Source organism: Pristis pectinata, chromosome 1, assembly GCF_009764475.1.
Source record: "Pristis pectinata isolate sPriPec2 chromosome 1, sPriPec2.1.pri, whole genome shotgun sequence".
Lineage (NCBI taxonomy): Eukaryota > Metazoa > Chordata > Chondrichthyes > Rhinopristiformes > Pristidae > Pristis > Pristis pectinata.
Window position 1 is genome coordinate 38,917,623 of NC_067405.1, and position 22,137 is coordinate 38,939,759.

A 22,137-nucleotide genomic window follows, 5' to 3' on the forward strand; every position below is an offset into this window, starting at 1 on the left:
AATCATACATAATTTGAAGGTAGCTAACTTAACTTCATATTGCTATTATGAATGTGAATGTTGAGCTTATTGGCAAAGTTACTTTACTGCAGTACATGGAGAAGTAGGGTAACTCAAATGACAACCACAGGTAGTTCTGCTATAACGTGATAGTTTTGTTTCTAAGAAACCTTGCGTTATAGAGAGTCACGTTATAGCAGAACAGGCTGTAGTTGCCTTCAAAGCACAAATTTAAATAGGTTTTCCTGATCACAATCACATTACATCCAATGTGGCCTATGTAATGCAAACGGTGTTCCCTAATCCATCAATCGCACAATGGAAATGCATTATAGCAGAACTACCTGAACTAGATTTCCAAGTTGTAATAGTGCTGAAAGCCTCACCATTATTATTAACACAAAATCTGAGGGCACATCTTTTTCACTTCTGAAATATTATTTGTCACATACCTATAAGTTCTTTGTTTCGTACATCAAGGGCCATGTTCCTCAAGGCAGTAGCAACAGAGCAAACAACCCGATCGTTGTCCATTCTTAGTAGTTCTACAAGGATTGGTAGACCTTTCTCTTTTCTGACTGCAGCACGGATATATGCTGCCCACTGATAACAGAAAGGGGAAAAATATAATAGTTAATGGAGTCAGAAAGTGGTTCTTTATACTGTTCAAGTCTCATCTAGTTCTGAAAGGAGTCAGTTCATATGTGCGTTTCTCAACTTTTTATTGCTCTATCATCGTTTTAAATGTACTATAGTCCAAGATAACAATTAAGAACTGCTTTTAATGATCATCAGTTTCCAGTCTTCCATTCAACTTTTCAACCCAGTTATTTTGGATTATGATATGTTCCATGCCACCAGTCAATCACATGAATGGAAGAAGAAACTCTTGTGCTCCATTGTCAATTGAAGCAGAGCTAATCGACAAAAGTCATTTTTCCAGCATGATTCCCATGGGCATTGTAATAATAGTAGCATAGACAATAGCCAGAAATAAGGAATGGCGCAAGAAAAGACATTGAGCAGAAAAGGAAGGTAAAACAGAAATCTTAATACATTAAGCCTTACGAAATATTTGCTCATGTTCAAAAATATCTTACTTTAACTTCACCGTATCAAGGAACTCCTCACAAAACTATTGTTCAGCAGTCCTACACAATAGGGGCAAGTTTCCTTTTCCCAATGCCTTGTGTATATAAGCATTGCAAACCAGAAAAGAGGACAATGCTTCAGAACTCAAAACTTTGTCTTTTTAGAAAGCATACTTTCAGCAGGCAAAAATCACTCAAATACATTTGCAGTAAAGAAGCACTGTTTACAAACTCTCCGGATTTTAAACATTTTTTCTGGCCTTTACATTCAACCAACTCTGCATCCAGGGTGATCGACCAGAATTAACATTTGCTGGCAGTGCCTCTCTCTTACTTTGCAACGTGCATGAGGGAGGGATGGCAGCAAGGACAAGGAACACTTCAATAACTATTAAGCAGAGTAATGATGGATGTATAAGAGCACATTTATTTAGCATGCCCCTTCAGAACAAGTTAAATCGCTGCACACACCCTTGCAACAAAAATTGTGCACAACTGCTTTTATTGTGTTTAAGGCAACTAAGTCTTTTGCAAAGCTGTGCCATCTGCTGGCAAAGTCCACATGGGGCTGGTATAGCCAGTAATAGTATCAGGCAGTTGCAACTCCTAGCCTGCATATGAGTGCTTCCCATTGTGTCCATCACTTCTTAACCCTTTAACCCATGACCTTTGGCGAAGGATTTCAATCAAAAATATGAGCTATTCTAAGCCTTTTTAGAATGTTATGTTCCAAAATTGTGACATGTCCTTTTAAATTCCCACAAGTTCTTAAATTTTATTTATTTTTTAATGTCCATTCCTAACATTTATGTACACTTTCTACCATTTGTGTGTAGCCAACAATGACAAAGATCTCACCAGGATATTTAAGTGTCATTCTGGTGGTAACTAGTTAGCTATAACTGATGATAATGGACAAAAAGCTGCTCTGCTTATCCTAAAACTAACTGTAAAAATTATATTTTATACATATACATAAAATTTCAATTTAAAATAGATTGGTACTTATATTAAGGTAGCTTCATGAAAATTCTAATCTAAGATGCAGAGAACTTTTATATTTAATTGTATAATGTTGTCAATGTCGACTATAAAGGAAGATTTTCCACACTTTAATACATGGAAGAGTATCGTGAAGACGAATTAGTTAGCCTTTCATTCCTTCACACACCATACTGACTTTAAAGTATATCACTGATCCATTGTAGTTACATGATCCAAATCCTGAAACCCCCTACTAAAGAGCACTGCAGGAATACCTTCTCCAAAAGGACTGCAAGGTTCAAAGCAGTTGCTCACCACCATCTTCTCAGGGGCAATTAAGGTAAGGCAATAAGTGTTGACCTTACCAATGATATGCAAATCCCAAGATGAATTTAAAAAGTTGATACAAATTAAAATATATGAGTTAGGAGCAAGGGCAGGCCATCTGGCCCTTCTAGTGTGCTCCACAAATCTGTCAATGCTCAACCAAATAATGACCACTTGGATGAAATACTTGAGGTTGTCTAGTTCTTATAGATTGTATACAATTAAGAAGTCAGTCCCAGGACCAAGTTATTGAATGAGGGAACAAAGGAAAATTGGACATCCAATGAAAAAAGCATTAATGGATTAACACCAATCTTTATGTCTGAATAAATCTCCTATTATCTTCTGTTTGTGCACCAAAGTTGAAAGTTATACCTGCTGTCTTGCATGTTTTAGAGCAACAGATCCAAATAAACCATGGTTCATCATTTTAAAATTCATATCAACTTTACGAAGATGTTTCCAAGGATGAAAAATTTCAGTTGTGTGGAAAGACAAGAGAAGCTGGGTTTGTTCTCCTTGGAACAGAGGAGGTTACAAGAGGATCAGTTAGAGATACTTAAAAATTATGGTACAGGCAGAATAGATAGAGTAGAAGCATTAAAAAACTTGGGGATATTAAATGAAAGTGATTGGCAAAAGAAACAAAACATGAAGATTGTTTTTATACAGTGAATGGCAAGGTCTGAAATGCACTGCCATAGGTAGCAGTGGAGGCAATCTCAACTCAATTACGGTGTTCAAAGGGAGAGCTGGATAAGTATCTTAAGGATAGAACTTACAGCTGGATTGCTCTTATATGATGCCAATATGAATGACAGACCAATTGCCTCCTCCCATATTGTAATCATTGTGCAACTTTCACAATAGTTCTTAACAAACCTGCATTTCCAGATGTATACCAATCTTGATAAAAAAAAAATAGCTGAATTGAATTGCTGTGATATGGAATAGAAACATACTAATTTAGAAAACCTACAGCACAATACAGGCCCTTCAGCCCACAAAGTTGTGCCAAACATGTCCCTACCTTAAAAATTACTAGGCTTATCCATAGCCCTCTATTTTTCTAAGCTCCATGTACCTATCCAAAAGTCTCTTAAAAGACCCTATCATATCCGCTTCCACCACCATTGCCGGCAACTCATTCCACGCACTCACCACCCTGTGAGTAAAAAAATCTGCCCCTGACATCTCCTCTGTACTTACTCCCCAGCGCCTAAAACTTGTGTCCTCTTGTGGCAACCATTTCAGCCTTGGGAAAAAGCCTCTGACTCTCACATGATCAATGCCTCTTATACACCTCTATCAAGTCACCTCTCATCCTCTGTCACTCCAAGGAGAAAAGGCCAAGTTCACTCAACCAGTTTTCATAAGGCATGCTCCCCAACCTAGGCAACATCCTTGTAAATCTCTTCTGCACCCTTTCAATGGCTTCCACATCCTTCCTGTAGTGAGGTGACCAGAACTGAGCACAGTACTCCAAGTGGGTCCTATATAGTGCAGGGTCCTATATAGCTGCAACAACTTATTTATTGACAATAAGTTACATATAGTTCTCTTGAATGTTTCTCAGGATTGTGCACAAGACCAGATTCCACAACATATGTAAGTATTTTAGTTCTGTACTTGGATTCAAGTTGAACTCTTAGGAATTTCAATGCATTAGTCAACTGTATCAGCACTCTCGTTGGTGAATGCAAATTAAAGATTAAGCAGACCTCTCCCCAGTGATCATCACTGAATTAATATGTAACAGCGAAAAGACTGCCAATGTGTTGTCTGAAACTTGCTTATGTGTCAACAGGGAACTCACATGAATATATTACTTTTTTAGCATTCCAATGGGCTAGAAGCAATGAACAGGGAAGGAAAAGCAAAATGTAATATAAAGCTGTAGCTGACTTTTACAAGTCTGGATATAGTAGTTTTATACATTGTTAGGCAACCTGTCAAAAATCTGACGTGGAACGGTGTACAGCTCCTGGACCCACTGCCTCACAGCTCTCGTGACCTGGGTTTAATCCTGACCTCTGGTGCTGTCTGTGTGGGGTTTGAATGTTCTCCTGGTAAATGTGTTTCCCCTCTAGTGCTCTGGTTTCCTCCCATATCCCAAGGATATGCAGGTTAGTAGGTTAATTGGCCACTATAAATTTCTCCTAGTGGGTAGGTAAGTGATAATATTTGGGTAGGGTTGATCAGAAAGTGGGGAGCATAAAATGGGATTAAAATAAATGAGTGCAGGCGATCTCACATTATGGGGGGGAGCAGGTTTGCATTCCTGGATAATGGCTCATATCACGATTTTCTGTAATGTGAAGCTACATTATCTGTGCATTGCATCAAGAAATATGAGTTGAAACAAAAATGTATTTATTTTTCTTAAATAAATTCCATGAGAGTCAATTTTATTCCATATTTGAATTTTTAGGTAGTGATTTGTGAATTCTGTAAGGGTGAATTTCTGTAACCAGAACAGCCATAACGCGGGGGTCACCTGTACTCGATGGTTGCCGTGCACTTGGTGGGCCCGAAGACCTGTTTCCAAACTATACGACTTCATGATGATATATCCTAAATAGGTTTTCCATCAGGTCGTAATACTCAGTTCTAGTCACTAGGTGATGTTCATGAGACATATTGTAAATTGTATGTATTTTAATGCAGGAAGTCACATCAATTTCACTCAACAATAAACTTATAAGGCAACCAGTTTTTCAGGTTTATATTTTCTATTGGACAAAGAATTAAATCAGCACAACGCATGTGTAAAGTGATTAATCAAGCTGTCAGAAAAAAAACATCATTTTTATGCTAATACCTTTTGAAAAGTATACCTTCTGTAAAGCCTAGGCAGCACAACACCTTAACACATTATGCTTTCACTAACTCAAGTTCAGACTAAGCAGATGAAACTTGGTCCACAGTTGCAGTGAAAGAATGTTTAAAAAATAAAAACAGGGGAGATTCGACATTGTATAAATAGGTGCAGAATCGGAAGACTTTAAAATTTTTAACTTTAAAATTATTGGTACGTCTGCAATTAGAATAGTGTTCAGTTTTGGACATATTTAGGAAGACTTGTAGAGACACATAAGAGATGCAGTGATATGATGGGATGAGGGATTTGGGCTTTGAGGTCAGATTGTTCTGTTTTTGTAAAGAGAGAGCTAGAACAGATGTTTAAAATTGAGACCAGATTTTGACAAAATAAATCCAGCAATATTTTAACAGAAATTTATAACCATCATGAAAAAGAATGATGAAAGGAATAATTTTTTTCTGCTGAGGATCATGTGATACAATGCTCCAGAAATATGTTGGAATAAGAATCTATAATTATTTTCAAAAGGAAATTACATTGAATTTGAGGGTAATGATAAACTATTCAGCCCAACTGGCCCATTGTGGTAATTCTGCTCCAAACACATCTGTGCCTGTTGAAGGAAAAATTAAGAAGGCCGTAAGTAAAAGGCCAGGAACTGAAACCAAATGGAAAGCTTCACAGACCTATTAAAAATAAGGTGAACCAAACGATAATCATCTTTGTCCATGGTTCTGTGATCAGCAGCAACCATATTATGTGGGGGTGAAGTCTCATCAAAACTTGCATAACCTTGTTTCATTTGGCGTTAAGAATTGCTAGTATGACAAATGAATGACACTAATGTAGCAGATGGAACGCTTTTGAGGACAGAAAATTGTTGGGGAAAGGATCTTTAAGCTCAGATATGGATGCACCAGAACAGAATTATGATAGGTAGATAAGAAAATAGTGGGCTCCCTAGATGGGGAACTAAGTTTAAGATGTAGAAATTACACCACTCACTTTTGATGAATACAAACATACAAAATAAACAATCAACTATAAGTAAAAGTGTATATCTGGAATTCTGGATATACCTTCCAGGTTCCTGCAGATAAATTCTGTAGGGATCCAGCAGATCCTTCCAATGTAGCTGGGTTTGAACTTTCAGCAAGAAGTGTGAGATAGGGTTTCACAATTGAAGGATGCCACAACATTTCAACTCCCTTAGGAGATTTAGAAAATCCAGGGATTGGACCTACTCCATCCCACTGAAAAAAAAGCATCAATGTGAACAGCAAGATCTCTAGAACCTCATTTTGTCCAGTAATTTAATTATCTTGTATCATTTCATATATACTTTAATGATGTGGCTTAATTCAAATTATTTCTCAATCTTATACACCTTAAGTGGAAATATTACTTGAGAAATCGGGAATACACTGCAGTTATACTCAGTAACACAAGTCTATTAAGCCTTTTAATGAAGATACATTCTGGAGTAAAATTAAAACTGTGACTTGTAAAATGTGATACAATCCACTGTAGTGTTCCACTATTTTTCCTGTAAGCTCCTTGTGACACTTTATGATAAGAAGAAACTTTGAATTTATACATTATTATTTGTGCCCTCAGGTCATTCCAATTTAAATCTGTTTGCCTCCCTGAGGTAGCTCAACTCACATTCTTACTATTTTCTGGGTAAAAGTGTTTCTCCTGAAATAACTAGCCAATTTATTAATGGCTGTCTTATGTTAAAGGCCCCAAGATTTGGATTGCCCTGCAATTTAAAACATGTTCTCTATGTCTACCTTTCAGGGGCTTAAAGAACTCCATCAGGTCAACTTACCCCAGAGCATTCACTTTTCTTGAAAAAAATGCTTCAGCTTTTTCAACCTTCCTAATATATTCTCTCACTGCTGGTATATTTTGCTGCATATCATTTTTGCCAATGCTTTTCATAAGGCTGATTTCCTATATCTCTACTTACATTATGGCTGCAGACCTCACAACCTCTTTGTTTCTTACTCCACTTAAACTCTTTCTTCTAAGATAGAGCTTTTCTGAATTTATTAACCAGTTACACATCTACTCTTCGTGTTTATTGATGTCCTTTTGTATTTTGTTGCATTGTTCCATAGCTCCCAGAAACTGTACTTCCAATTCCCAAGTCTAAATAATAAGCAAGTGGAGCAAAAAACAAACTGCTGGAGGAACTCAGCAGGTCGATTGGTCCTGATGCAGGGTTTCGACCTGAAACATCAACAATTCACTTCCCTCCAAAGATTCTGCTTGACTGAGTTCTTTCAGCAGTTTGTTTTTTACTCCAGATTACAGCATCCACAGTCTCTTCTGTCTCTTGTAAGCAAGTGGTACCAGTATGGCTATCTGTGGAACATTATGTCCTATTTTTTGTCAGTATGAGCAGTTACTTTTAACTACTGCTCTTTTGAGCTTGTAGCCAGCTTGCTATCCATTCTGCTCTAGGTCCTCTGATGCCATGTATAAGGTTGCAAAGCAGTATTTTATCGAAGGCCTTTTGAAAGGTCTTGAAAGATCAAGAAATAAATGCTTGCCAGGACACTAGAGGCCTCAACACTATTAAATCTTAAGTACCAAGGGATCATTTAAGTCCATCTGAGGAAGCAGGCATGACCTCAATTTAACATGATTCAACACCTTCTCAGCAATAAAACCCTCCATTTTTTCTGCACTGAAGCATCAGCCAAGATTATGTTCTGAAGTCACTGAAGCAGGGTTTGAAGCTCCGAACTTCCAAGACAGAGACAATAATGATATTGTGACTCCCAGGCTAACACAACATTTTCATTAAAGAAATTCAACATCAATACTTAAGCTGTTGTCTCAAAAAGGGAAACTACTGTTGGTTTAGTCTTAGATTCCTTTAATTTGTTTAAAAGAGCTATAACAATGGATACTAGTCTGGACTAACAGTCCAGAGATCCAGTTTCAAATCCCACCATGACAATTGTGGATTTACATTCAGTTACTAACAGCAAGTCATTAGTAATCAAGACCACATAACCACTGATTGTCCCAAAAATCCATCTCATTCCCTAATGTCCTTTAAGGGAGAAAATCTGTCACGCTTATTTAGTCTGGCCTATATATGATTCCAGACCCACAACACTGTGGTCAACTCTGAAATGGCCCAGTAAGCTACTCTGTTCAGGGTCAACTAGGGATGAACAATAGACAGTGGCTCTGCCAGCGATGCCTACATCCAGAAAAATAAAGAGCTTAAACAACTAACATTTATACTGGAATAATAACATCATCAGGGAACCTCAGTTTTATTGACCAACTGTGACAGCTGCCCCAAACCAGATATTAATAATTTGTGTAGGGAAGGGCATATTGAAACATATTGTCTGAGGTTAAAGTCAAGCCTGCTAAATCAGTGAAGGTAGATGATAAGCTTTTGATTAGATTTTGCCACCATCTTGGTCAGATTTTGTCACTATCTTGACAAAATTTATTTCCAAACAAACTGCATTCTCTGAAATGGATGACTTCCTAACAAACATCAAGAATTAGCAAATTTTGGTTTAAGTAGTTGGATCAGAGTGGTGGATACTTGAAAAAAATTGACAAAGAAGGCCTATAAACTGGAGACACAAGAGACTGCAGATGCTATAATCTGGAGCAAAGAGCAAACTGCTGAAGGAAATAATTGGCCCAGGCAAGCATCTGTGGAGGCAGAGGCATGGTTGACGTTTTGGGTCAAGATCCTGCATCAACCCAAAATGTCAAGCATCCCTCTGCCTCCACAGATGCTGGCTGACCTGCTGAGTTTCTTCAGCAGTTTGCTTTTTGCTCAAGGCCTATAAACTCTTTGATTATTTAACTCCTCACTGCAGACAGGGCTCAAAATTATACCTCATTGTTTCAGTGAATAACAAAGACTTACCTGATCTTCTTGTGGTTCTTTTTTCTTTTTTTTCTTCTTCTTACCCCAGCAACTGGTCTCAGTATCTTTATTGGGAGAGTCACTACCAAGTAATCCATCAAGTTCACTTGTTCCCATCAAACGAGCCTGTGGAACTTCTAGTTCCAAACGATACGACAGGTTTCTCAGGATGCAAACACAGTTTTCAACAGTCTAAAATGACAAACGTTCACAGATGTCACAAATCTCTTACATTTTAATTAACACCGTTTTTATTTTCAAGAATCGTACTGCAAGAAAGCAGAATTACTTTAAGATGGCAACATTTAAATCTCAATCCTGATAGCTGAACTTGACTAACCTCCATAGACAAGTTCTGTTGCTTTAGCTGGGATAGCGATTAAAGGGTTTTAGAACTCCACCAGAGTACCATGACTGCAGTGCCATTTACAAAATGCACTACAGTGACCTGCCTTGGCTACAGTGACAGCACCTCCAAAACTTGTGACTCTACAACTGAGAAGCACAAGCACAAGTGTGTTAGGACACTATCACTTGCTGGTTCCCTTTCAAGACACACACTAAATTGGAAATATTTTTTCATTTCTTCACTGTCACTCGTTCCAAATCTAGCAGCGTTGTCAGAATACGTTACCAGATGGACTTCAGCGGTTCAATAAAATGTTTCATCATCACCTTCTCAAAGGCAATTAGGGATGGGCAATCAGTGCTGGCCTTGCCAGAGAAGTCTGCTTCCTGAAAAATGAATGAGTTTTGACAAAAGTTCATGAAGAATTGTGTCTTGCATCTGTCAGAACAGGCCATTGGTATCAGTGTAAATCTACCCTCCTTCAGTCTGTAATGAAAAATGTCTGCAAGGGCATGGGAACAGCATCACCCGCTGGTTCCTCTCCAAGTGGTGCACCACACTTCCTTCAGCAGGCGCAGGACTCCACTAAGCCAGCTTATCTCCTGTTTGAAGTTACTTGTTTTCTTATATTAAATCAGATTATTTCTGCAATAATGACACTAAAGTTAAAAGATGACTAAAAGACTGAAAATGTGCTTGTGCAGGTGTGTTTCTGCACCTGATCAAATTGAAATTAATTATGAACAATGTTCATCCAGTTCCAAAATTGTTTATCCAAAGTGATCCAGTTCTCTTTCACCCAGGATAACACACAATTTCAGGATCATAGTAAGTCGAGCAACACCATCGTAAGGTCTGGTATTGAAAGTGGGTACAGAAATGTAGATGTTCATGAATTAGTGCAGCCAGTGAAGAGTTATAGCACAACAGCAGAAGGTCTTCTTCTAAAAGGCATAAACAGAAATTAACTCTCAGAACTTCCATTAGATTTGAACGAAAAGGCAGGCTTGTTCCTATTCTTCAAGCTAAAGTGGTTGCACTGTATAATCAGCTACAAAATGCACTGCAGTTACTTGCACAGATTACTCCACCAGCACCTCCCAAACTTCAGAGCTCTACCACCAAGCAGGACAAGGTCTGCAAGAGCATGGGAACACCATCACCTGCTAGTTCCTCTCCAAGTCGTCAAATATATCTCTAGTCCTTCATTGTCACTAAGTTCAACTCCTGGAACTTCCTGCCCTGTGGGAGTATCTTCATCAGGAGGACTACAGCATTTCAAGGTGGCAGCTCACCAGCACCGTCTCAAAGGCAATTAGGCATGGGCAATTAATGCTAGCCTTGCAGGTACCACCCAAATCCTAAAAATTAATTTTAAAAAACCCAAAAATATAATTCCTTCAAAACCCTGGGATAGAAACCATCTGGACTTGGCAATCCGTCTTTCTTCAGTGCCAATATTTTCTTTAGCACTGTTATTTGGCTTGCGCTAATTGTGGCAAGTCCCTGTTCCTGACAATATTGACTCAAGTTACTATCCTTTTCATTCATCTACTGTAAATTGAAGTAAAATCATTCAAAGTTTTGGCAACTTTTATTTTGTAGCATCACTATTATCTGTTTTGATGGGCCCTAAATATAATTTAAAATTTATGTTGATCGATATCATTTGCAGGTTTCTTCATATGCCCCTTTGTCACTATTTGTTGTGTTTTATATCTTTCTCAGTCACTAGGCTCTGTTAGTCTTAGGCCTTTTTTTATATGTGTGATTTTATATTGTTCCTTTGATTGTCCATGGATGCTCTTTTGTGGTAACTATAGCTCCTGCTCCTCATGGGTATAAATTACCTTTTGAAAGCCTCCCATAGCTCTATTGTGATTTAACCCAATAGTATATTTGTCCAGCTCATTGGCAACTGGTTTGCCCAGTTTATTATGTTCAGATAGAGTACTGTTTGTGATCATAAGATCACAAGACAAGGGAGCAGAAGTAGGCCATTCAGCCCATCAAGTCTGCTCCAAAGAAAAGGGAAAAAAGGAAGAGAAGTGAGAAAGGGGGGGGGGGGGGGGGGGGGGGGAGGAAAAAAAAACTATTCTAATCCCAATTTCCGGCCTTATCCCCATATCCCTTGATACCCTGACTATTTAGATATCTATCTATCTCTTCCTTAAACACCCCCACTGATGTGGCCTTCACTACTGTACCTGGCAAGGAATCCCACAAATTAACCACCCTCTGGCTAAAGAAATTTCTCCTCATCTCTGTTTTGAAACTGTACCCTCTAATTCTAAGATTGTGCCCTCTGGTCCTGGACTCACCCACCAAGGGAAACAGCCTGGCCACATCTACTCTGTCCAGTCCTTTCAACATTTTAAATGTCTCTATGAGGTCCCCTCTCATTCATGATGAAGTGGAGTATTATGTTCTGGACATGATAGAAGCAGATTCAAAAGTAATACTGAAAAATAAAATTGTATAACAATAAGGATGGAAATGTCCAGAGAAAAGCAGACAAGTAGAACTAATAACATGACTGAACTAAAGAACCAGCACAGGCACAAAGGTTGAATAGCTTCCTGTGCTGCATCCTTCAATGATTCCACTGCACCCCCTAAAAATACTGTAACAATGATTCTCCATAGTGAAACCATATCAACAAAATGTTAGTGCCATCAGGAGGAAAAACTGAAAACTATGCTTCAAGTGCTTTTAATAAACTTTTATTGAATTTGAATGACTGTTCTTAATCTCTCTGTACTTAGAGAAATGAATTAAAAGGGGTAAACCAAAATTACTGAAAAATATTAAAACAAACATACTGTTCAGGAAAGAGAAACCACAAACCTTGCTATCATAATCTGCAGTGTTCACACACATCTGGATTATATATAGTAGGGAATCCACCAAACCCTCACAAGATCGAATTTTCCTTCGAGCCTCTTCACCCGCAGAACTAAGATTTCTGGAAGATGACAAATTTACTAAAATACACAGTTGGCCAACATGTTCAAGTAAATGCATTAAAAATTAGACAGTTTTTTGGTTTTACCATGTGCCCACAGACCATATTCAGAGTTTATCATTTTGTGACAGGGTGACAAGAGGTGAAAATTTGTAGAGAGAATTAGCTAACCAATATGAAATTGTTTTGGCTTATTTAGTTTAAAAAAAAGTAAAGCGGGGCTTACCAATAATTTTAACACGTAATATTTAACACAGGGGCTCCTAGGTTACTAATAACCTGACCTATGGAAATCCAATATTATGCAAATTTTCCCAAAGACTTTTAATGCATTTGTCAAGCTAGTAATAATAAAAATACAATGTTTCATGGTACTTGTTAATGATTGGACACAGTACATATTCCATTAGTTTAATTATGGGTAGTGTTATTGTGATTATTCAATGAATTGAAAGAATTATAGCAAGTGTATGTAGAGTGATACGATATGCGTTACTATAGAAAACAGACATTTCTGATTTATGGAGAAATCAGCTTACAGACAGTTCTTAGGAACAGAACCCTCTTGTAACCAAGGAATTGCCTGTACTTGTTTTAGCTCCATGTCTTTTCCATCAAGCCTTCAACATTATTGAAAAGCTATGACTATTGGGTTGAAAGGGTTACTCATTTACCTTAGACATCCAGTAGTATTTCGTAGTACTAATGAAGTATGGAATTTCACTTTCCTGTCTTCGTCAAAAGAAGAACTGCTCCATCCAGAATGAGGTATCACTACACTGTTTGTGAGAGTTGTTAGAGCATCACGGATAATTGGCATCTTCACTGCATCACATGAAGACAAATTCCAGAGGACTCCTTCAAAAAAAAGTGTCCATTCATTTCCTGGTACTTACTGGCTTTATAACTGTTGTTTGTTTCTCAGGAGTAAAATATATTCAATTCTTCAAAATTGTTTTTAGGTAGGTGAAGTATTTTTCTTCATAAGTAAGTTATGTCCTTGTTGGAAACTCCTGGATAGACTAGAAGATCTTTTCCTGTCATTGTTTACATAATTGATCAAAGCAACTGAAGTTTCTATGCAGCTTCTCAGTTTGCCTTTTGTTACTTAGGTTTAAGTGACTATCTAGTTTCCACCAATTCTTTTCTCTAGTTATGATGGGCAATTTGAAGAATCCTTGTGGAAATTATTGGCAACTATTTTGAAGTAAGATTTCAGCATTTAATTTGTCATCTTTCTTTTCAAAACTTCACTGTTAATCTCCAGCTACATTTTGATGCTTTTAAGTTTGCATTTCTGATTTTCCAGATAACTGACGCAAGAAAATTTAGATATTAATACAAGTCTTAATAGATAAGCAAAATATTTATAATTGACAAATATTAGCTGAAATTAAAAAAATAAGTCCTAAATCCCATTTTGTACATAAATCAACTTAGATTACAGCTTTGTTTTAAGATTTCTAAATTAAATTCTTTAATATCCTTGTGATCCATTCCTAAATGTTAATTTTTAGACTGCATATGTTTGCCTCGGTCAATTACAAGGAGACTAACTTTAACCTTCTGTCTTAGTTATACAGTTTGAAGCTCAGGTAAAGATATCAACTGGGAAGGAGAAATATATTTCAGTTTCCATTTAACCTCTGAGTGCTTCTGTGACACTGCCTTTCTGAAAGCTCTGCCTTTTGCTGGGACATTGTTCCTTGTAATTTGCCTCAGTGGTAATTGTTAATGTTGGAATCTAGACAGTAAGTGTCAGTGTGAATTAAAAACAGAAAATGCTGGATTTACTCAGCACATCAGGCAACATCTGTGAAGAGACATACAGGGTCTACCTTTTAGGTTGATGACCTTTCTGAAGAGAATTTTCAGCATTATCTGTTTTTATATTTTGGATTTCCAGTGTTTTTTTTTTACTTAATGACCATTGTGAATTAATTGTCTTCAATGATGTACAACTTGTGATTGCAGACATTATTGGATTTTGGAAAAGAGTGGAGGCTCTGCCTGATATAATGTCTCATAGTTCAAGGTATAATCCTAGCAGAGATTTTAATTTATAAAACATGGACTGGTGTTTGAACTGGAAACCTTTTGGTCCTGAAGTTCTTGAATTGCAATGGTATTTCCCTTTACTCCTGGACCATGTCAAGAGGTTTCTCTGGATCTTACATAAGATCAAAAAGATTGAAGCATAGAAGGAAGCCATTTAACCTGTTGCCTTTGTGGGAAGTATGAGAACCATTTTGGTGTTTGTGTTCATGCAATGAATCTTGATTTCAGTGGGATTAGTATGCAGATAGAAAACTAATGAATGATGATGTACTTGAAGTATAAGAATAATAGGAAAGTTCATAGTAATGGCAATAGTTGCTTCTGTATTTCAAAGAAATAGAAAAAAAAACAAAGTCTGGGGATTGTAAGTAAGAAAAGGATCACACCTCATGGCAAATTTTTTCTTGCATTTTGTCAAGAAATGAGAAAGAGGTGTAACAAGGACTTCATCTGGTAAGTAATTAAATAATGCAAAGAGTTGGTCTTTAAAAAGAGTTGGGAGGTAGTAAAGAGAAAAACATTTGGAGTGACAAAGGAAGCACAATCTCCAGGAGGCAGTTTTAACAGTAGGATTCAGGACATACTGAAGTACGAGTCTTTCACAAGCATAAAAAGGCAAAGGGAATTGATATTAGTTGGGCTGGCAAAGGACATGAAGACATTGTGACATGGAAGAGTCATAAAACATGAGACTTTAGTGGTCCATTTACAAGATATATGAAGGAACTGGTTTTGACATAATGGCAAATGGACTGATAGTGCGCCACCTAAATGAAGTAAATGTTTAGGGAATAATTTAGCTTAATATAATCTCATCTCTAGATTACTTGCAGACTAGCAAATTTATTTGTAATATAGTTAGCCTATAATATATTTAATATCTCAAATGATTAGCCTTGTTAATCATTTCACACTCACTGGATAGTTTTACTTAAGCAAGTAATAAGATTGTGATCATTTTCCGCTTTTATCTTTGCTAAAGAAAATTCAGTGATAAAAACATTCACATTCCAATATGCACACTTCCACTTATGTGTTATTTCTTAGCCCAACGACATAGTGCAGATCTACTTACACTCAAAAAGCCACCGGACAATATAAAATTATGAAAGGCATTTTCTGTGTTCTGAACAATAGTGATTAACATTTTGAGACTTTGAGATTTGGACAAGAAAATTGAAGTCATGAACAATAATTAAACATGTTCTATTCCTTTCATTAATACTGAATTCTTTGAGTCATTGGGTACAGCTATGTACATATGAACTGAGAGAATCCTGAAAGTCTCTACATTAACTTAATTTTTAATCTGTTAACTTTTACCTTTGAATTATAATAGGATTAGAGTTTATTAAGTTATACATCATGGAAACAGGCCCTTCGGCCCAACTTGTCCATACCTACCTAAGCTACTCCCATTTACCTGTGTTTGGCCCATTTCCCTCTAAACTTTCCTATCCACGTACCTGTCCAAATGTCTTTTAAATATTGTAATTGTACCCAGCTCTACCACTTCCTCTGGCAGCTCATTCCATGTACCCACCACCCTTTGTGTGAAAAACTTGCCCCTCAGATTCCATTTAAATCTTTCCCCTCTCACCTTAAACCTATGCCCTCTAATTATAGACTCCCCTATTCTGGGAAAAAGACTGTGACCATTCACCTTACCTATAGCCCTCATGATTTTATATACGTCTATAAGGTCATTCCTCAAACTCCTAGGCTCAATGGAAAACAGCCCTAGCCTATCCAATCTCTCCTTATAATTCAAGCCACCCAGTCCTGGCAGCATGCTTGTGAATCTTTTCTGCACCCTTTCCAGCTTACTGACATCCTTCCCATAGATAGGCAACCAGAAGTGCAGTCTCACCGATGTCTTGTACAGCTGTACCATGATGTCCCAACTCTTGAACTCAATACCCTGATGAATGAAGCCAAGCATGCCAAATGCCTTCTTTAGCACTTTGTGTCACACTTTCAGGGAACTATGTACTTGTATCTCTGTGGTCTCTCCGGTCTACAACACTCTCCAGGGCCCTGCCATTCACTGTGCAAATCCTGCCCTATTTTAACTTCCCACAACGCAACAGTTCACACTTGTCCATGTTAAATTCCACCTGCCATTCCTTGATACACTTTCCCAGTTGATCTAGATCTTGTTGTAATTTTTGGTGTCATCTGCAAACTTACTAACCATGCCACCTACATTCTCATTCAAACGTTAAAATGGGTGACAAACAACGGGGGACCAGCACTGTCCTTGCAGCATACCACAGGTCACAGGCCGCTAAGCTGAAAAACAACCCTCCAGCACCACCTTCTAACTTCTACCACCAAGCCAATTTTGTATTCAATTGGCTAGTTCACCTTGGATCCCATGTGATCTAACCTTCCAGACCAGCCTACATGCGGGACCTTGTCAAAAGCCTTGCTAAAGTCCATGCAGGCAACATCTACTGCCCAGCCGTCATCAATCCTCTTGGTCATCTTTTCAAAAAACTATCAAATTTGTGAGACGTGATTTCCCACACACTATTGCCTTTCCAAATGCATATAGATACTGTCTCTCAGAATTTCCTCCAGTAACTTTCCCACCACTGATGTTAGGCTCACTGGTCTGTAGTTCTGTGGCTTGTCCTTGCAGCCTTCTTAAGTAAAGGCACAACATTAACTACTCTCTAGTCTTCAGGTACCTCACCTGGGCTAACAATGATACGAATATCTCTGCCAGGGCCCCAGAAGTTCTTCCCTGACTTCCCACAAGGTCCTAGGATACCCTTGGTCAGGCTCCAAGGATTTATCCACCTTTATGCATTTTATGCATCTCCTCTTTTGTAATGTGGATATGTTTCAGGACATCACTATTCTCTTCTCTGCATTCCCTAGCTTCCATGACCTTCTCCACAGCAAATACAGATGAAAAATACTACTTTTACTTTGTTAGGAAATTGTCCTGTAAGTTCTGAATGATTTTTGAAACATGACTGTGTTTCTAACCTTACTGTAAAATTCTCATGATAGGCATGCTTGGGAAGTGAGATTCGAAAGCAAAAGAACTCCCCAGGCAAAAAGTTTTAAACACCATCTGCCTTCTAACGGTTGCAGTGGTATCCAAGGCTGAGATGACTTGGAGTTTCAGAGGATAAGATTATTTCAGTCACTGCAGAATTGAAGACCACAAACAATGCATTTCCAACAGGGACGTCAATCCATCTTTTCAAACACTAACAAAATGATCATTTTCCAGGATAAGCAAACAAGTGATGCAAGGGTCACAAACTTGCTATACTTTGCATCATTTTAATGTCAATGCAAATTTAAGTTTATAACTGGACTAACCACTCTTCCCTAGGCTTTGCAGAATGAAAAATATATAAGAAAGGATTTCCAGGAGGATGAAGTGTAGAGGCATTCAGCCAAGGGCTCGAGACATTTAACAGACATAACCAGACAGAAAAGGGATGAGATGTTCTAGGGACCACATCCGGCACACCAGCAGACCAAGGGTGCCAGGACTTGTCAGTACTGAGACATGATGGGATGGGTGGGACAGGGGTGATGGTGGTGGTGGTGGGCAAAGCCCCATGGAGACTGCAACTCCTGTCCAGAAGACAATGGGTAACATAATACTCTGCACTTTGCTGACCACTGATTACAGTGTAAATGCCAAATTCAAGACTTAGCAGGTCAGAAATGTCACAACAACTCACACTCCAATTCTATGCAAAGCCAGACCCAGGATAAAATATTTTAAATTATTACATTATTTTCTTAAACTTAATATTACTAATTATGTTTACATTTAATGTATTTTAACTAATTTTATATTTGTAAATATGTTTTAAAAATTACATTATTTTTTTCCCAAATGTTAGCAACATTTAAATTGTTTAAATCAATTGCAAGTTTTGACAGAAGCCAAGTTCTTTCACTCAATTTTGTTTTTTGTCAAGGCCTGTCAGATCATTCTAGGGATGATCTTCACTGATGAGTTGCCTGAGGTGTAGCTGCTATTGAGACTCCAATGAAAGGCCCTTGCATCCGCAGACCAGGTGACTGTGGTTGGGCAGGGTCAATGGGTACTGACTTTGGCAGGCTGCGTCCAGGAAGATCTCGCCCTATGTATCAGAATTTGCTTCTTTTGAATAAAGTTCAATCGCTGTTGCTAATACAGATGAAGAACAGATCATTTAATTTCAGAATGAAGAGCTTAATTGGCAGAAGTGCAACACAACTTTACAGAACATATTGCCATTTTTTGCTCATTCACTCAAAAATTCTGGATGGATTAGAGCTTAGTGTGGTCATTGAAGGCAAAACCTGTAGTTAGTGCATAAGATCATTGCCCTATGATTTTTCTAAAACACATTGGAAGTATACACTGCACTCCTTTCTCCATTCATATCTTTCTTATACATTCTTTAATACTTTGAATTATGTTCATATTACTGGCCATCCTCAAGTTACGAAGGCCCGACTTATGGACACCCGTAAATACCAACAAGCTCCCATAATATTATTAACTACAAAAGTCCGACATACGTACATAAGTCTGTTCCTATGAATCGCAGAACTAGTTTCCTCTCTCTCTCCACTTTTAATAATTGTTCTTTTTTTATCAGTCTTATGTTTTTGACGCCATTCAATATAACTCTGTGGAGGTACAGTTACCATATTGAGTGATTTTTGTATATTTCCTGACTTATGGAAAAAATCAACTTAAGGACGTCTGTAAAAATGGATTCCATTCATTACCCACAGGTGACCTGAACATTCCTTATTGATTTCTATGTTAAGTATTTCAGGAGCTTGAAACGCCAATTGCAATTTGTAGACTTTGTATTTGTAAAATCCATTTAATAGGCATCTTTCCTGCAACCCTTCCTTGGTCCAAATAAGTCTTTATCTTTTGAAATTGCTAGTTATGCAGTTAAAACATTGCTAACACCCTTTGGCTACTATTGCAAACAGCCTTTCTAATGTCCCACATAAATCATCCAATAATGTTATTATGGTAATCTCCATGTTCATCTTTGCATGACTTCTGATCTCACTACATACATATTGATTGCAGCAAAAATATTTTTAAAAATACAGGAATTTTTTGTCAGTCTAATTCAAGGTTTTAATAAAGTTCCTTCCTAATAACACTTTTAATACTGTAGAATATTTAAGGTTAATTTCTTATCTTCCTTTCATAACTATTCTTTCTTTATCTTAGTATTTCTTCTTACCTCTTCATCAACTGTATTTTGAACTATACTTCTACTGGATAAATTAACCTAAGAAAATCAGACTTTTAGGAGATATTGTAACATTCTCTGAAAATTTTGTGAATATTAAGATCAATTTTCAAAAAAAGCTACAGGTTTGAAGCACTTTTCAGACTGTTAAATCAAGATGCTGCAATTTTTTCTTATTACAATAGAAGTATCTTTCAATTTGTGATTAAAAGTGCATAGACACTAACAACTCACATTTTAAGAATTACCAAAAATTAATACAAATGCTATTGTTTTCAGGTACTCTTTGGAACTTTCACACTAGTGGTTCCTTTAAAATTTCATTTCATGGATGAATTGTTTTCAAGAGAGGTTCCAATTAAACCATTATAGTTCAATATATCTCAAAGGTGAAATGGCATCCCAATTCTTTCACTGAAGACAGCTAACTTAGCATACAACAAAGTCAGAAAAAAATACTTGGTTTTAAGAGAAATGACTTGGCTACCTCATGCTAGATAATTAATTAAGACCTACATGTTGTACTGGAATTCAGTTAAAAATGTTGCTGGCAAATTTCCTGTGATTGTTCATGTTAAGTCAGCAATCATCCCCCTGTTGGTTGCTCTCTATCACACTTCCAGATATTTTCCCCCCATTATACTTCAATGGTCCTGTCTATGTAGATTTTTTTCTTGCCTGAGTTATTACTTTTGCTAGATGCAACCAGGACAGAAGAACAGAGCCAACAGCTATGGTCTAAGGCTAAGGCTAAAGAGTTTTTTTAAAATGGCTGCTTGGGCTTTTGAGGTGATCAGAGAGCTGGACAGAAATAATGCTGAGCTGAGGACAGTAATAAAAAGCAGATAGAGGTCACAAGCAACAAGCAATGTGCCAAAGGTTACACTGGCCAAGCAATAGAGCAGTGTAGCATACGTAAAATATAATATGTTAAAAGAGAGATAAAATTAAAAACAAAACTTACCAGTTAAAAAGGTTGAAAAAGAAAATGTCAGATGGGCTAATGCTACCTATATGGGAGAACTGAAAGGCAATGAAAGGTAAGTATAACAGTAATGCAAGCAGGTGTTACAGCATTACTCATTAATAGTAATGTAAGCAGGTGTTATATCAGATATTAGCAATTACAGCAAGTCATGACAAAATCATTACACAGGATGTGTGACATCAAGAAGAGTGTTCAGTTATAGGTGCAGAAGTAGTTGAAGCAAAAGTGGTTGCAGCAAATCCCGGAAGCAGCAGCAGTATGGTTTGTGAACACTGGTTGCTAAGGGCAGCAAATCCACCACTTGAAGCATCTGCACAGTTTTTATTTGGTCTTACTACGGTAGCACAATTGGTACACCAAAAGAGACTCCTATTCTCTCAACTTTGTTAGCTACTGCAATCAGTGCAATGTAATTGACAAGGATACCAGGAAATGTCAAACATAGCAAGGTGAAAACTTCAACACAGCCAAAAATTATAGAGGAAAATAAAATTAGGCAAGAAGTTTAACTTGCAAGTAGAAGATTGTTTTAAAAAAAATAGGCTTTAACATAACAAAGCAGGCAACGTACACTTCCCTGTCAAGCATGTTTATCTGGGCAAAATACATACTGAGTGATAAAGCCATAAAAGTCATACTATTCAGCATAAAGTCTAATTTTAACCAAATAAGACCTCTGAAGTTTATGACTATGTCTATTCTGGAATGCCATCCACCATATTCCAAAAATCCCACATTTGACTTTAAAAACAGAAAATAAAGTAAACAAGCTTTCTATGCTGCAACCTTCCAACACAGAGGTTCCATGCTATCAGACAAATATCCAAAATGTACTTAAAATTTAAATAATTAATTATTATAAAAAAATTATTATTTATTCCCTGCATTTTACTTGATTACTTCTACAGTAGAATTATGGAACATGAACTACAGGTGGCAGTAGTTTTTAATATCATATCACTACCAAATATCATTTCCAAACAGTAACTGATTGAAATGAACCATACAAGACACAAAATTATTATAGAGAAGGAAACAGAAGTCAGTAAATTACATGAACTGAACAGTATTGTTTATATAATGATGCAATCAGGCCTTTGTTTTAGATTCCAAGCTATAGCCTTCTTCAGAGCAATCAATAAGAGAACTTCACAACTGTAATTAGAGTTAGATTGCTGCCCACACTAAAATTGAATCCACACAAACTGCCTTTTAAAAATATAAACAGTATTGATTTGCAACCACCTTTAGATGGCTCAGTGACCACTTCTTGGTGCTGAGTCACATAGAGATAAAATTTGCACCACGGTTTAGACCCTCACTACAAGGATGAGGGATCAGCAATGAGACAAAAATCAGTGAATATCAAATTAATCAGTTCCTTAGTTTTATTTT

At 37.2% G+C, this 22,137-nt stretch overlaps 1 protein-coding gene across 7 annotated transcripts in view; it reads right to left on the bottom strand.

Annotated features, from left to right (window-relative positions):
- The window catches only part of pkp4 (plakophilin 4), a 135,494-nt gene that overhangs the window by 23,898 nt on the left and 89,459 nt on the right, over positions 1-22,137 (bottom strand). For all 7 annotated transcript variants that reach the window (XM_052019418.1, XM_052019400.1, XM_052019410.1 and 4 more), the window contains 5 exons: positions 13,128-13,311; positions 12,336-12,453; positions 9,140-9,331; positions 6,306-6,479; positions 453-603 (listed from right to left, as the gene is read on the bottom strand). In XM_052019418.1, the coding sequence (XP_051875378.1) occupies positions 453-603; positions 6,306-6,479; positions 9,140-9,331; positions 12,336-12,453; positions 13,128-13,311 (819 nt within the window). The remainder of the gene's footprint in view (positions 1-452; positions 604-6,305; positions 6,480-9,139; positions 9,332-12,335; positions 12,454-13,127; positions 13,312-22,137) is intronic.